A 17,071-nucleotide genomic window follows, 5' to 3' on the forward strand; every position below is an offset into this window, starting at 1 on the left:
AAGGAAGCTATGCCAGCAGGGCACAGAGCAGTTGGGGGGGGGAAAGCCATCAGCCTTCTCCCTTTTACTCTTTCTCCATGTTGGATTTTTTTCTCCTTGTTTTAAAGTCTGATTATTATTTCTTTTGTCTTGTTAAGCTGCTTCTTAATTCATACTATTTCCTTTTCCTTCTCTTCTTCTTGGCCTTTGCTTCCAAGCTGACTTTTATTTCTCTCCTTTTTCTCCTTATGGACCTGTTTGTGTCCAGTCTGCCAGTGCCCAGTGGCATCCTACTCCCATAGTGCCCTAAATGGATCCGTTTCTCAAATTCTAAGTTTTGTTGTTCTCTATTCCTTCAGGAAAACCTCCCCTTCCCTTCCAGAAGGTTTCTTGCAGGCTCCATATTGTCTACTGAAAATCTCCTTATCTCCTTCCATGATCTTTATTTGCCTTGGCATCTGTGGAACCTGTTTCTTCTGCTTATGACTTCTTCCATTACAGACCTGTACAACCAGATTCCTAGCACCCAAGTTAAATGTCCTTGATTTCCCATAGAAAATCCCCACTAGAGGGATTTTGCACCAGGCTTGTTCATTTCTCAATTCTGTTGCAGCTTTCTTCATCTCATTTACTAATTATATCTGCCAAGCGCCCAGTTATTTACAAAGATTATAATATACTACAGCTTCTGTTTTTGTTTTTGTTTTGGCTACTCCTTGCCTAACTGTTGAGACTAAGTGATGGGATTTTGTGTTGACAATCTGCCATGGTGGATAAATCTTAGACAGACCATCGCATGAAAAGAAAAAGCCACCATGTTAGGAAATCGCTTTCTTTGCTTTTAATTCACAAAACTCTGAATGATGTATTAAGTTGCTGAGGCAACAAGGAAGTAGTTTTTAATTGGAAAAAAATGTAGCATTGGCCATTCATTTTTCCTAGCATTGAATTAGTATCTAATAAGTTCAGCAATGGCACTAAGAGAGATAACTAGTTTGGACTGGATTGTTTACTCGGCAAAAAAAAATACAACTAATAGACATTTTTCTTTTATTTATAGAGTTAGCAATATGAAAGCCATGTCTGACTCATAGTTAGACAAGTAGAAGTTAATAACTGGGTAGTGTTCTTTCTCATGTGACCATAAAAGTATGGGCTTCTGGACGCTGCTTGCAGCCTTACAGCCTGTCAGCGTTTGGAATTAGGAGTGACCTGTTTATTCACTGAATTAGCCAATCAAAACAGTCCTGGGTGAACTTCATTCAAGACAAGCAGACACTTTGTAAATATGTAAATATACCTCCTATCAGAGAGACTTTAGAGGAGCTTGCAAAGGAGACTTGTAGACTGGATTTCTTCATCCTGCAATCTTTGCTTGGGCTTTAGGATTAATACTTCTGATACAATATATATATATATAGGGATGTCGGAAAGTGAAGATCCTGTCCAGAGTGAGAGGTAGTGTAATTTTACCTTTTGAAAATTGTTTTCTTTAATAAATCAGCATCAGCTGAATGTTAACCGTGACCCTATAGATAAATTTCATTATCTGTGTAGAAATTAACCCAACACTGTTATATGACGGTGCCAGTACAAAAATACATAGTTTGCTGAATAGGAAATGACTAAGATGATGACATTACATGCTCTAACATGTAAAAAGAAAAAAAAATCACAGTCATCCTCATCCTCTTCTGAAGCTACAGTCATAGAAGACTTAAAATGTCAGATATACAGATAATCCTAGTTGGGTTCACTATTGATAGACACATAAATTACTACTACTAAACTGTTACAACAGGTTGTAACAGGTTTTTAAGGCTTTGAGTTGAAGGATATTAGAAAATAACTCATTTTTCTTTGGATTAGAATCACCATTTGGAAATAGAACTTGATTTTTAACTAGCCAACTAGCCACTATTTGGAATTATTAATTATTAACTGTCTACGCTGGAGAGATTTAGAGACTGTTGATATGCAAGGATATATAGGTGCTGATGTAGTCATCTAATCAGATTTTCTATTAGCAAAAATTAAAATATTACTCCAGCTATTACGAACAGGCATATGTCTTTAACATTCTATTGCTCTTATATTACTGTATTGTATTATTAAGTATTATTGTATTGTATTATAGTATTATAAAATGTACTTAAATAATTGAACTTAACTGAGCCTAGCGTTATAAGATCTAATTGCAAAATATACCTGATTCGGTTTAGGTTATGAACTAATTTTTATAAATACACATATTTTGATGTCATTATAGCCATTTTTATGATTACAGATAGCCCTTACTTAACAACTGTAATTGGGATTGGAATTTCTGTCGCTAAGCAACACAGTTGTAAAGCACAATATCATGTGACCATGATGCTTAGTGACAGAATTCCAGCACTTCCAGTTGCCATCATTAAGCAAATTCCCCCATATCATTAAACAAGGACACTGTGCACTTGCCATTTGCAATCCTCTGCTGTCTTTCCCACTAACTTTGCTTGTAGGAAGCCAGCAAAGGACGCAAATGGTGATTGCATCACAGCAGGATGCCACAGCATAATTGGGAGCCAGGCAATGAGTACTCAGATTGCGATCACATGATCAGGGGGATGCTGCAGTCAACATAAGTGTAGGAACTGCTTGTAAGTACTATTCATTCAGCACTGTCTTAAGTTCAGGTGGAAGCTGAATGAGTGGTCGTTAAGCAAGAACCACATGTACTTTAATTATTAGCATTTCAGATGAGTCCAGTTTGCTCCCATGCCTTCTAATAAGAACACAGAATACAAAACAATACTTGCTGCATCAGATATTGTTAATGTATTCTTCATCATGTCCTGATCATGAGAAAAGAATTGGATATCCAGGTGTGTTGGTTATTAGGACAGGCTGATGGTGTAAGGTACCACTTATTTACATAAGTAACATAGGGTGACTATATTATTTTTCCTGAAATTCCCATTTCTCCTTTTACTCATTTTTCATATAAAGCAGTTCAATGAAATTGAGCAGAATGAGTACAATGAAGACACCTACATTTGCCTCCTTTTCCTCCTGACTCTACTTTTATATACTATTTATATTATTGAGGATATCTGCCTCAGTTTCTCCAGCGGTTTTACATTTCAAGTGCAGTCAGGTCCCGCTAGAACATTATGTTAATGATACGCAAGTGGCTATATCATATATGTTTTTTCATAGGCAAGGGTGTAAAAAAATCATTTATGGGAATTAAGACATAGTAAATATTCAGGGTTATTATGCTTTCCTTGCTAGCCTGGAAACTTCTGCTAGCGCCGAAAACAATGGCTGAATCTACAAAGAACTTTCAAGATTATATACATGAGAAAATATGAGAAAAAGCCAGTAAGGTAGTTCTCAACTTATTTGTTTAGTGACCGTTTGAAGTTACAACAGCATTGAAAAAAGTAACTTACGACCATTTTTCACACTTACGACTTTTGTACCATCCACATGGTCACATGATCAAAATTCAGACACTTGGCAATTGGCATACATTTATGACAGATGCAGTGTCTCTGTCATGTGATGACCTTTTGCGACCTTCAGAGAAGCCAAGTCAGTGGGAAGGCCATATTAACAACCATTTTACTAACTTAACAACTTCAGTGATTCACTAACAGCTGTGGCAGGAAAGGTCATAAAATGGGACAAAACTCACTTATCAACTGTCTTGCTTAACAACAGAAATTCTGGTCTCAATTGTGGTTGTAAGTTGAGAACTATCTATATACAGTACATGATGCATATAGCAGGGATGATCCAACCTTCCTCAGATTTTTAAGGATCATGGTCAGTTACCTGCTATATATGCAGTACCAAATGGGAAACATTACAGGACATTGCAGGACCATAGATTAGAGCAGTGGTTCTCAACCTTTTTAATGCCGTGACCCCAACCGGTCGTAAGTCGAGGACTAAACCGGTCGTAAGTCGAGGACTAAACCGGTCGTAAGTCAAGGACTAAACCGGTCGTAAGTCGAGGACTACCCAACCAGTCGTAAGTCAAGGACTTTCCCTGCCTGGGAGCGCCGCGCATGCGTGGTTCCGTCCCCTGCGCCGGCCGAGGCGTAGCTGGCAAGCGGCAGAGATGGAGCAGGTCGACCACCAGCTGGCCCAGCCCAAGGGAGGTAAGGCACCCGCCGGAAAAGGGGAAAAAAACGGTGGACAAAAAAATGGCGGACAAAAAAAATGGCGGACAGCCTTGCTTGACGACCCCCATGAAATGGTCGTTCGACCCCAAATGGGGTCCCGACCCACAGGTTGAGAACCACTGTGATTTTTTAAAAAGTAATTCCTGGGCATGACAAAGTAGATGTCTTTTATATTATATAAACTTGCCCATATACAGTAGTCACCAGAAATCAAGTTCAATTCAAGAGGTACCCATATGTAGGTGGTTTAAAAGTTCATTAGATGCACAATAGGATATTACACACACACACACACTTCTGTCAGCAGAAACATTTTTCTGTACGAAACATGAATTTTAATCTAGGCAAAAAAATTGAAAAATGATTGAAAGGTTCTGTAATATGTCAGTGTTCTGTTCTAATTTCCATATATCTGATCTCTTTTCAAGCAATTCTAGTAGCTTAAAATATATAATTATCAAATGAATTTTTAGTTGCTTTTGCATTTAAGAAATATAATAGCCCATTCACTACCAGAGTTTTCTTATGTAAAGTTTTGATTGTCATCATGGAGGAATATGACTCAAAAAGATATAGGATATTTATTGGCAATGTTGCAAACCTTAGACTGCTTTCCTGGAACTTGAGCAAGCAGTTTTGTGCTGTAACTTGACTCGTATGTGCATTTAGTTGACTCTAAGTCCAATTTAGCTTCAGCATTTGTTCTTCTGAGACAACCTAAACCAGTCATGGTGAACCTTTTAGAGACCGAGTGCCCAAAAACTGGCCCCGCCCCCACTCTGCCCCCCCTTCCTCTGCAGGGCCACTCACCACCTCCAGGGCCTGCTGCAGATCGCCCAGGCAGCCCAGCAGCGCTATGGCGGTCACGCCCTCTGCCCTCACCCCGCAGCATCAACTGTGCACGATGGGGCGTGAGGGCAGAGTCTTGTCTATGCTGTCTGGCTGCCATGTCCTTGGCTGCGCTGCTCCGCATGGGCCACGCTCAAGGGCAACTCTCCTTCAGGGGGGCTGCTGGAGAGGAGGGGGTCGTGGGGGAGGTGAAGCTGGGGCAACGCACATGTGCCCACAGAGAGGGCTCCGAGTGCCACCTTTGGCACCCGTGCCATAGGTTCACCACCACTGACCTAAACTCTAATTCTGGACTTACCTGGCTTTTGTGGCTAAATTATCACTATAGTTGTAGTTAATATGATTTGTTCCTTCAATAAAAACACTCTATTTTCTTTTCCAATAAAGATCATAGCGAATTGGGTATTGGACCACTTTGTTATAGTAGTTTCACTCCTACTTGCAGGAACAATATCAGGTTCATAGGCTGTGTCTACACCCTAGTAGCTGTGATATAGCAAACTACAAGGCACAATTTGTTCTAGTGGTGTTTAGTATCTATATGAAACTGCCAGGGACAGTCAAGGATTTTCGAACTGGGTGTCACCTATATGTTGATACCATTCATGTCTACTTCTCCATAGTTTCTGCATTGGGAGAGGTTGTGCCCATCCTGAAATAATGCCTGGATGTAGCGATGGGGTGGATAGCCAACAAAGTGATGCTAAATCATGACAAGATGGAGATTTTGTGGGTGGGTAGTTCCTATATATAGTACTTAGGGAATAAATTTGTTCCAAATGGGTTAGATTGGGGGGGGGGCGGTGTTCTTACAGTCATCACTGTTATTGGAAGCCCGAGACCTTTGTGGCCTATTGACAGGGTCAATCAAATTACAAATGGATATAAGTTGGTAACTTCCTGTTTACATTGTTTTGCCATTACATATTTGTTGAAGCAATTTCATTGGTTGCTGATTAGCCACCAAGCAACATTCATGTTTTTGTTTATGACATCCAAATCACTAAACAGCTTGGGATCATGTGAACCTGTCAAATCTCCTTTGCTGTTAATAGATTTTGTCATTCATTGAGATCCTTGGGAGAAGTCCTGCCAAGGTAATGAGTCAACAATAACAAACCCTTTCTGTGGTAACAATTTCATGCACTTCTAACAAAACGTCTGACCAATATTATAGATTAAATAATGAGAATATAAGTACACTGAAAATAGTCTAGAGGTGAGTTGCTATGTGTGTGTTATTTATGAAGTTTATAGGCTATCCCAGGGGTGTCAAACAGCCGGCCTATGGGCCGGATGCGTCATGGCGAAACCACGCCCACCCCATTGTGGGCAATGGAAAAAAAGTTGTGATACGTCACGACACGTCATGTGACATTGCGAGTTTGACACCCCTGGACTATCCTAATCTGTTATGACTGTGGACAGTAAGTAGGTATACTATAAAATGCAAACCTCACCTACTAAATGGGGGAGGGGGGAAACAATTTGTTTAAAAGAACAGAAGTAGAAGATGTCCATCATTCTCTCTAACCTAAGGCTAAGGATAGAGCCAAGTGTTAAGGGCCATATGAATACCAAGGGGAACGATGTTGCAGAGGATAGGCATCACAATAACAAGCTTACCCCTGTATGATTTTAGTGAGACTTCTGTAGCTTAGCTAAAATTTATATACAGTTGGATATATTTCACAATATCCAATTTGTGTTTTAAAGTATTCTTTTGCACGCTAATGCCAAATAACCATAATTTAAAAAAAATCTGTGTTAAAATATACTTAATTTTAATCCCATGAATATGCAGCGTTTTACTGCTTTGTATATATATATTTTTAATATAAGAAATGATGATGCTCTGTTACTTGAACATAACTCAGGGACAAGGCAAGTCTAGATAATTTAGAGTTCAAAAGACGATTGCTTCCACTATCCTTTAACAGCATCATTTGTAGTTTGTGTTAAAACAGTCTTTCAGTAAGCGTCAGGAAGTATTAATGGGATTAATCATGTATTCAAATCAAGAGAAAAATAAAATATTTGGTGTTATTATACTGCTTTAGTATTTAGTGAACACTAAATGCTGGTTTGCTGGCATGAAAATGAGTGCTTAATGGGTGAACAAATGGAACAGGGAAGTCATTATTTAAAATTTGTTGGTCAGCAGTTAGCCATTTCTGCTTGATTGGATATCCACATGAATAATATATCCCTTGCCTGTGCTTTCCTATCTCATGACTGGCAGAAGTGCAGGGACCAAAATGTTTAATATTATGAATTACAGTGGCTGCTACTATTTTACAAAGGTTCAGGACATGCAATAGCCGTTTGCAGTAATATCAGAAATGATTTACAGTACATCACACATTTTCACAGAATCAAACTATTGAAAATTATTTAAATGCTCATGTGCTGTGCCATTGGTTTATTAGTAATAGTACAAGGATTGAAACAGTCTTGTCTCTGAAACAAAGATATATAATTTTCAGGGAAATTTGCCACAGATTCAACAGCTGTATAATTTAATGGGCAGGGACAGCAATAAAGGATTTGTCTTTCTATTGAAATATTTTGAAGGGAGCTTTAGGGTGTATGAATGAGAGGTTTCATCAGGACAAATAGAAGTTTCAGGAGTTTCCCACACTCAATTAATGTTTTCCTGAGGTATAACCAAGTCCATGGTCCTGGGACTGTCTCTTTTTGTTGCTTTTCTTGTACTTTTTATCAGTGCTAAAAGTGCCAGAACTCACACATGTCATACAACCCGCTTTGCCTACCCTACAAGGTTCCATCCAAAAAAGGTGCCGGAACTCCGTTCTGGGCGTTCTATGACAAAAGAAGCCCTGCTTTTTATGAATATGAGGCCTAGGCATGATAGATTATCCTCTTTGTTCCCATGAGAACCAGTACAAGTGGTAATAACTATTTTCTCCCTTCAGCTCTTATTTCTTTACTTGTTTTTCTGTGTTCAGCTAAGATTTTAAAATATCCATTAATTCACAGGAAAGAATGGATTTCCAGAGAAGTAAAGTCTACTGAGGTAAAGAATATGAGAAAGGAAGCAAATAAGACTGTGTCACTAGATTAAAAGTTGATTGTTCATCTCTCAGTCCTGAGACAATTACCTAGAGTTGTTGATATAACCGGAAGCTAACTACTAACATTTGTTTATGTTTTTATAATCCCTTATTTGCCACATCATGCCATTAATTCACTTTAATGTGGAGTAAAGCAAGGGCATCATTTATGAGTACTGTGACGAATTCATGTAACTACAAAATTATGGGAAACCTCAGGAAGACTCCCTTCCTCCTTCTCTTCTCTTCTTTCTTTCTTTCTTTCTTTCTTTCTTTCTTTCTTTCTTTCTTTCTTTCTTTCTTTCTTTCTTTCTTTCTTTCTTTCTTTCCAGTAACATGAGATGTTATTGACCTTTCTAAGAAAAACCCAGTGGTTTATTTTGCCTGGAGCAGATGTCAGGTTACACACTGGCAGCATGAGAGCATTAGTCATTTTCAGAGAACCTGATGGAACCGAATCTCCTGGTCAGCATTTGGAACTGTGATGGGCTGCAGCATCTGCTTGTCTTAACTGCTAGGAGACCGTTTGGGCATGAGGCACTTCAGCCCTGAGTTAAGCAGCTCTTTCACCACAGAACAAAGCCAGAAGCTTAGAGGAAAACATTCTTGTTTGGCTCCCTCTGCTAAATATTTCTATTGGTATGAACAAGTGTAGTCTCTCAAGTTGGACAGGATTAGCTTAGAATAGACATGCAAGGAAATGTCACTAAATTGCCAAAGGTCTGTCCACAAAAAGGGAAAATTGGATATAATTGGCATTGACATAGGCAGCAGGACTCTCTATTTTTAATACATAATGGAAGAGGCAGTTGTTATTATTGTTTTCTTGTTACTATTGTTGTGGTGTTCTTGCTGTTTGCTTGCAAAGGTTTTATTAGCCAACCAAGTAGCATCATCAGTATTGTTATTATCTATTAACAACAATATAAAGTCACAGCCACTAGTTGATTAGCTAGCGTTGGTCTTCATAACCATCAAATTCTTCTCAAGAACCTGGGATGTCATAATGTATCAATATAGCATATGTGTGGATCCAAGCACTGTGGCCTTTTATAATTGACAGTTGGAAATTTTGTCAATGCACAGATTTTCTAACTTCTTGCACAAGCTTATGAACTACTTTTCTTCTGCTTCTTTGCATAATCTGCACTTGTAATCATTTGATGATTATTCTCTTATCTTGATTGCATTAGTTTAAATAGCTCTTGAGCAGCCAAAACCAAGCCTTCAGTTTCTTTGTTTAATGTTCCATTGTCAGGTTTTATCTTTGTCCAGTTTCCCTAAAACCATTTGTTAGAAATTGACCATATAATTCTTTTCCTTGCCAGTATTCTGTGTTTTATTGCATTATTTTGATATTCATGTTCTGTTTCCTCATTCAGTAAGTTCTAATTTTTAAATTACTATTATGGCTAGAATCTTTAGTGTATGCTGTGGCCTTTTGGGTGCCTATCTTCCACATCGCGTCTGATGTATTTGGGGTTAATAAGTGGTCCTATGTTTAGTACTGTACAGAATACCTGTGTATCTTGGAACTCATAGTTCTCATAAGTCCAAACTTAAGTAATGAGTTTTGTGCATATTACCTTGGATGTAAAGCCACCAACAAAGTGATATTGGTATGAACTGATACAATTCTGCCATCCACTCTGTTTCATCTGTCATTTAAAAAAAAATATCAGATGCTTTATTCTATTCGAGGAAAGGTACAAAATGGGTCATTTTAATGTTACATTTTAAAACAGATGATCATGTTTGCACATGTAACACAATATTCCAAGTGAAGAAGAGAAACTAAAGACACAAGAGTCTGTGTTTGGTTTCACATTTGGTTATGATCAGATAGAAATAGTTGAAAAAAATCATTGCTTTTATCAAATGCCTTGTGAATTCTAATCAGTACTCTTTGTCTGAAAAGAAACTATAATGCAACTATATCGCTGTGGAAGAGATACTTTGATATCTTAATATATTAGCAGCAGTATAAAGTTTAGTATTATCCTTAACTATGATAATTTAATTTGTTTGTGCTATCTCTTATTAATACTAAATTGTATCTCTTCCTGGTGCACATACTGTAGAAATAGAAACTATAAACCTGAGTTTATAAGGTGTTTACCTTTTTAGTGCTAAGAGGGGAGAATATGTGTAGGGCCAATCCTGCCCTAAGCTTACAAAAGCTCTGAGAGTAGCTTTTGAAGGAGCAGGAACAGAAAGAAGAATAGCAAGGAACATACCTTTAGAAAGCAAAGTAGATGGGTTAATTTGAAGGATTTAGATATTAAAGTTAGAGAAAATCACTAGTCAAATGATGGTAAGTAGACGATTAATTAAAGGGTAGACAGGCAAAATAAATTTAAGGTAGGTCATTCAACAAAAGAGCAAAGATTGTTACTAAGAGCTTTTGATTTATTTTTCAGGAAGAGAAAGGTGGGTATAGATCTGGACTACATTTAATCCCAGATTTCTGAAGTCATACACCGAAATTCAGTGGCAAACCACCAAATGATAGTGGTAGAATGTTCTTGTTTTTTAAATATGAAATAAAATTTTAAAATGGAAGAAATTTGGGTAACAAATTCCAGCCTCACCTGTTCCAGTGACACCATTATAGGCTTCATCATTTTCTATGATTCTAAATTGCAGGGGTATTTTTTTTTAATAGATGTGAAACCCTCCTTCCACAGCTCCAATAGTCTCCTGAATTGTAAGATTTTTCCTGGGACGTCCACAATTAGGTAGCAGTTATATTGTTCTCTGTAGAATATATTCTTATAATAACATTTTTCATAAATTTCAGGAAATATTTTATCTCTGAAGCTAAAAAAAAAGTCATGTGCCAAATAAAATCTGGCGATCTCATTCCAGTCTTTCACAATGGCATATATTATATAAGATGTAGTAAGGAGAATTAATGAATTTTAAGAAATAAGAGTCTATACATTTCTGCAAGTGTAGAGAATGTTTTCATTAGAAAACCCATGAATTCATGTTTCTTTGTTCATTTATTTATTTGTCTTTTTCAGCTACCAAGTCAGTGAGTCTGAATCTGAAAATCGTCTTAGACTGAACCAGTGTATAGAAGAAGCAATGATGAGTTTCTTTTTGTTCCTCCAAGAAATGTCTCATTTTAAAGAACAGAACCCTGGCAAGGTAAAATTAGGCTTGCAATATCTTCCATTTCATTTCACTGACTTTTTTTTTTTTTTTACTTTTGGCAATATTCTTATGTAAAAAAACTTAACATTCCAACCTATGTGTATGCTGGATTAGTAAATAAATTGAATTAGTATTAGGGAATGCCAGATCCGTAAACTAGATTATGAAGTTAAAAACATCCTGGAAGATGGCAACGGCAAAGGACTTTTGTTCTGTTGCTAAAAAAACAAAATCCAAACCTTACCTAGATACATCCATGAAATCACCAGCAAGGAATGGTGGAAAACAGCATGACCAAAAATCCCTGATCTCAAACCACATTGATAATAAACTACACCTATTCGATTGGTAAGGAACAAAAATCATTGGACATGCCACCACCCGCCACACATGTGAATTTATTGAGTCCTGGTATTCTACCAAAGGACCAATTAACAAGCATATTGATTTAGATTCAGCATATGAATATGTAAAAAACCAGACTATTCGAACTGCCAATCAATAAGAGAACCAATCAACCAATGTCCGAGATGATATAGGGTTTCCTGCCTGAGCAGGGGGTTGGACTAGATGACCTCCAACATCCCTTCCAACTTTACTATTAGTAGTAGTAGTAGTAATAGTAGTAGTATTAGCTGCTCAGAATTTAAATTTAGCTCCAAACAAACAACCAATTGCATGACCACACTGGCACACAAGATATTTATAAGCTAAGGAGAATAGGACAAGAAAATTATTTTGATGATGTTACTTAGTTTGATAATGAAACATTTAGAAACTATATTGAAACAAGCTTGGAGAGCAAACCACTACCAAAATCTAAAACCTGAGCTACAAGTATTTTCTATTATTTCAGTGGTGGAAAAGATTTATCTTTTCACATAGCTCTGTATAAGTAAGTCATATTAAGTTCAATAGAACGTAGTATTATAGGCATGCAATATAAGAAATTATGAAATGTTTTATAGTAGCATTAACAGTAAAAAAAGTTGTCCAATTGAATGATTAAACACAGACAAATATTCCAAGGCATTTCTATGAAATAGTAATAGATTGTGTATATGCAGCCCCAAAAAAACTTTAATATCAACTGAAGTGTTACAGAGGGTGCTAGAAAGTCAACAAGAGCCATGGTGGTGCAGTTATTAGAATGCACTAATCCAGTTCTGCTGAGTGCCAATTGTCAGCAGTTCGAATCTCACCAGCTCAAGGTTCCATCCTTCCAAAGTTGGTAAAATGAGGGCCCAGATTGTTGGCGGCAATATACTGACTCTGTACACTTCTTAGAGAGGGCTGTAAAGCACTGTGAAGTGGTATATAAGTCTAAGTGCTATTGCTATGATCCTCAGTTGTGCTTAACGTTCATACCCCAATTCTGCATATAATATTTTCTTCTGCACCTTTGTATCATACAGTACTGCTTGAAGTGATGAGATGTTCTAAGCTTAATCACAATCAGACTTCGCAAATTGTTTTCCTGCAAGATCTAGAAATAGTGCATCTTTATATGAAATCAGACGTCCTATTATTTTTTTGTGGGGTTTTTTTGTCTGTTGGGGCTCCCTTCTACAAAATAAATAGATAATGTCTCTATAATGGGCTATCTGTATATGGACATTTCCAAAATAGTGTTTGTGCCCAAAGAGGGTACGCCAAGCTAAGGCTAAAAATAGTAAGGAGTCACATAATTTCTATATTTCCTCACCCCCACCCAACTAACCTAATTGAGAATTGTACACACATACTGTATATATCTCATAATACTAAAGAGTATCTGAAAAATCAAAGTGCTAGTGGTCAGTTATCTTCATAGCCAATTCACAGTTATCTTCATAGCCAATTTAAGAACTATTATTGTAAACTCTCATGCCACAGTGCTAGGATTCTCTCCGTGACTGATCCCCTAAACTAGAGCCACTAAGCAGAGTGAACCAGTAGCAGAAGACACCTTTGGTTATTCCTATTCTTACTTTTGAGGAAGAAAGAAAAAGGACAAAACAACATTCCTTTGTTCTTCCCTATGCTTTTCCCATCTACAATATATGATACAGATTCTGTTCCCTGTCTGTTCTCCCTAAAACATTTCCAACTAGAAACATTTTAGGAAGTTGGAACAGTTTCCAACTGTTTTAGGGAAGAAGAAATTCTGATGGAACATTCTACAGGTCCAGTCTCAGGACACATTAACAAATGTATTATGTTATAGGTACTGAATGTTACCGACTGATTTAATTCATGCTTGTCTTTTTAAAAAACAGTTTTGCCTTCTGGTCTGCAGCATATGCACATTCTTCACAGTGTTGGGAAGTTACGTTCCTGGAATTGTACTCTCCTATCTTCTATGTAAGTTCTTTCAAACACATAAAGAATCGGCTCTGGGATTTCTTTGGTGGCGTCATAGATGCCCAATGCAATATCTAACCATAGTCACACAGTATTCATAATTGCAATAAGATGTGTGCTAAGAAGAAAAAAAATGGCATTTTCCTCATTGTATTGTGACTGAAGTCCTGAGAAATACAATAATTGCTGAAGGTATTTGTATAATATTATACAAATGTATAATATTTGTATAATACAGCCTTGGTGATGCAGTGGTTAGAATGCAGTATTGCAAGCTAATTCTGCCAACTGCCAGTAGTTCAATTCTCACTAGCTCAAGGTTGATTCGACCTTCCATCCTTCCGAGGTGGATAAAATGAGGACCCAGATTGTTGGGGGCAATTTGCTGACTCTGTAAACTGCTTAGAGAAGGCTTTAAAGCACTGTGAAGTGGTATATAACTCTAAGTGCTATTGCTATTGCTAGTATGTTTCAGTGTAATAATTTGAAAGTCCTTTATAAAACAAATAAAACAATTAATTAAAAGGTTACTGACAAATTAAAGTACTTTTATTAAATTTTATTTCCTTACAAATTATGTTGATGCACTTCTAATGAGTGCGTGTTCTTCTAAACAGTAGTCTTAATTACAATCAGAAATGCATACAATTCCATTGTTAGTATTCAGATGACTGCACATAATAAACATACCAGTCATTTGTGCAACAATTATGTCAATGTATTTATTTCCATGTTATTATTCCAGTTTTGCAGATTAAGACTAATAACCAAAGCTTGCCAAAGGTCATTTAGAATTTATAGTCATCTGGCCTTTAACACTAGCTGTTAAGTATGAATGTAACCACGTTTTCCCCTGAAAATCTGCAAATTGTTTTTATGTAACTTAAACTGATACATAGTTATTTTATGTGTTTCAAAGCAGTGTGGCTCAAAAGTATAACATTCTGTACAATAATTTATTCTTTCTTTGACAGTATTATGTGCCTTTTTATGTTCATTCTTCAAGTGCAATGAATTTGGACAAAAGGTATATAGCCACATTAAGTCATATCTGCTGAAACTGAACTTTGGAATACAAGACTTTATCAACCAAAAGTTAAAAGAGAGAGCAGGTGAGCAACTGGCAATTTCAGCTTCCTTGATGAATATTGAAAAAGATGGCATCTTATCCACTGAAATATGCAATTACAAAAATATTCTTAGCATCTTTATGAAAGATAAAAATAAAGCTTCAAAGCCTAATTATATTTTATTTCCTATAACAATTCATGATCTTTCCATGTGGAATGCCATATACATAAGTAGACAGATGTAAAGCTCATACACCTGATCTGCTGATTTTAAATGCAAATTGGGGCTGAAGGGCAAAACTGAATTATAATGTATACCTTTTTATCAGTATAGCAAATAAATAAAAATAGAAATACTTGATTGGCATAATAAGCAAAAATTGTTAACTGATATACTCTTTTCCCCCCAGAAATGATCAAAACAAAACCAAGTGAGGATGACAGTGAACTAGACTTATCAGCTTTATGCCCTAAGGTTGGTTGGTTCTTACATCATTTTTTTTTTTAAAAAAAAAAGTTTTTTTGATGACAGTGGAGCACATGAACTTTTATTTGCTTTCACAGAACAAATTTCTGCTCCATCCCTTTATAAAAATGAGGTGGAATTCTAGAATAAGCTAACCTTTGACTACTGTACCGTGCACTCGGTGCGATTTTTTCCACATAAATATGTACAGTATTGCAGAATAAAAAAAAGGAGTTACATTTTTGTCTAAATCTCTTGATCTAAGAAGGTTGTCTTTAGAAAAAAAGTAGACCTAAATATATCAACATTTAAATATTTGTTGGTATATCTCCATCGCCTAAATAAAAAAGCAACTGTTCTCTCTCTAATGACAGCATCATGCTTATGGTTTTTAAAATAATGTGTACTGAAGCAATATTTAGTCTGCAGTATGTTTGATAGTTTGATTTTTTTCAATCTACAGGTTAGCTCAGCAACTGCAGCCAAGGAGCTGTCCGTATCAGACACTGATATCTCAGAGATATCTTGGACTGACAATGGAACTTTTAATTTATCTGAGGGAAACACTCCACAGACAGACACATCCGATGGTACGCTCTGCTATTTTGAATTCTTTCAGATTTTACCAAGTTGTCAATTGCAGATTACTTTTAGCTATCTAAAGTAAAAAGAACCCTACCATGATTCTCAGATACATGCTTAACTTTCCTTGAAATCTACATGTTAACTTTTAAATTTGAAAAAGGTTTTCATGCAAACCCATTTAGGTTAAACAATAATAGAAATATACACACATAAACCTATTAGAATGTAGACTGGCGTAAAGACTGGCAAATCTGAAAAGTTAAATATAAATAAATTTCATTTTACAGTTAGTGGCCATTAGTTTCTAGTGGCCATTAGTTTCATTCATACGTATGTACGTACGTGCATACATACACAGGAAGTTTTTCAGACAGACTGGTCTGATTGATTACACCTTGACATTTTAACTGCTATACTGCAGTTTTACTTTTTTTACAATATCTTTTGCCTTGCAGCCCCCCAACTAGGGGCATTAAGCAGGCTTAAGTCGCAACTGCGAAACATCTTAGTCTCCCAATTTAATTCTTTAACTCTTTGTCAGAAAAAGAAATTTGGATATACAGTATATATATATATATTCAGATTTCTTTTTGCTGACAAAGAGTTAGGCAGCCTACATGCTAGGCAGTTGTATTAACCACCAGGCCACCGGCTCTCCTCCTCTGTTTGTCAGCCGAGTCAAGGGAGTATATACAGGAAGTTTTTCAGACAGACCAGTCTGATTGATTGCACCTTGGCATTTTGACTGCTATACTGCAGTTCTACTTTTTTTATAATCACTTTTGCCTTGCAGCCCCCCAACTAGGGGCGTTAAGCAGGCTCAAGTCGCTACTGCAATACATTACAAATTCACATTTCTTTTTGCTGACAAAGAATTAAGTGGGAGACTAGAATAGCTATTTCGAGCTCATTTTGCTCTCATCAGCTAGCCACACCGTTTCAGCTAGCAGCATCGCATATGCAAACACCAGAAAAGCAGCGAGATGACTGCTCACGGCAGAATACACACTCCACAGAGGCGGGGCGTGAGGAGGAGCAGGATGCCTAAATTTAAACAGCCGTCAACGAGTGCAACGGAAACAGCACAGCAATTAACTACAGGGGGGAGGGAGCTGAATAGACCGGTAACACGGTCATTAGCTAAACGCTTGGCATCACAAAGACTATAAGAATGATGTTATGCAACGCCAGGTCCGTGGTAAATAAGGCCCCCCTCATCCAAGACCTTATTCAAGAGGGGGGTGCGGACCTGGCAGGTATCACCGAGACCTGGCTGGGCATGGAAGGGGGAGTGCCCCTCGTTGATATTTGCCCGCCGGGTTTCCAGGTATTCCATCAGCCGAGGACCCGGGGTAGGGGCGGTGGGGTAGC

The 17,071-nt window shown here is 37.2% G+C and overlaps 1 protein-coding gene across 1 annotated transcript in view; it reads left to right on the forward strand.

The window, feature by feature from the left end:
- Positions 1–17,071, forward strand: part of RETREG1 (reticulophagy regulator 1) — a 42,245-nt gene that overhangs the window by 21,145 nt on the left and 4,029 nt on the right. The window contains exons 4-8 of the mRNA XM_015813000.1: positions 11,104–11,230; positions 13,495–13,579; positions 14,554–14,691; positions 15,060–15,124; positions 15,579–15,705. Of these exons, the coding sequence (XP_015668486.1) occupies positions 11,104–11,230; positions 13,495–13,579; positions 14,554–14,691; positions 15,060–15,124; positions 15,579–15,705 (542 nt within the window). The remainder of the gene's footprint in view (positions 1–11,103; positions 11,231–13,494; positions 13,580–14,553; positions 14,692–15,059; positions 15,125–15,578; positions 15,706–17,071) is intronic.

The sequence above is a fragment of the Protobothrops mucrosquamatus genome, unplaced genomic scaffold, assembly GCF_001527695.2.
Source record: "Protobothrops mucrosquamatus isolate PMUCROS unplaced genomic scaffold, P.Mucros_1.0 scaffold126, whole genome shotgun sequence".
Lineage (NCBI taxonomy): Eukaryota > Metazoa > Chordata > Lepidosauria > Squamata > Viperidae > Protobothrops > Protobothrops mucrosquamatus.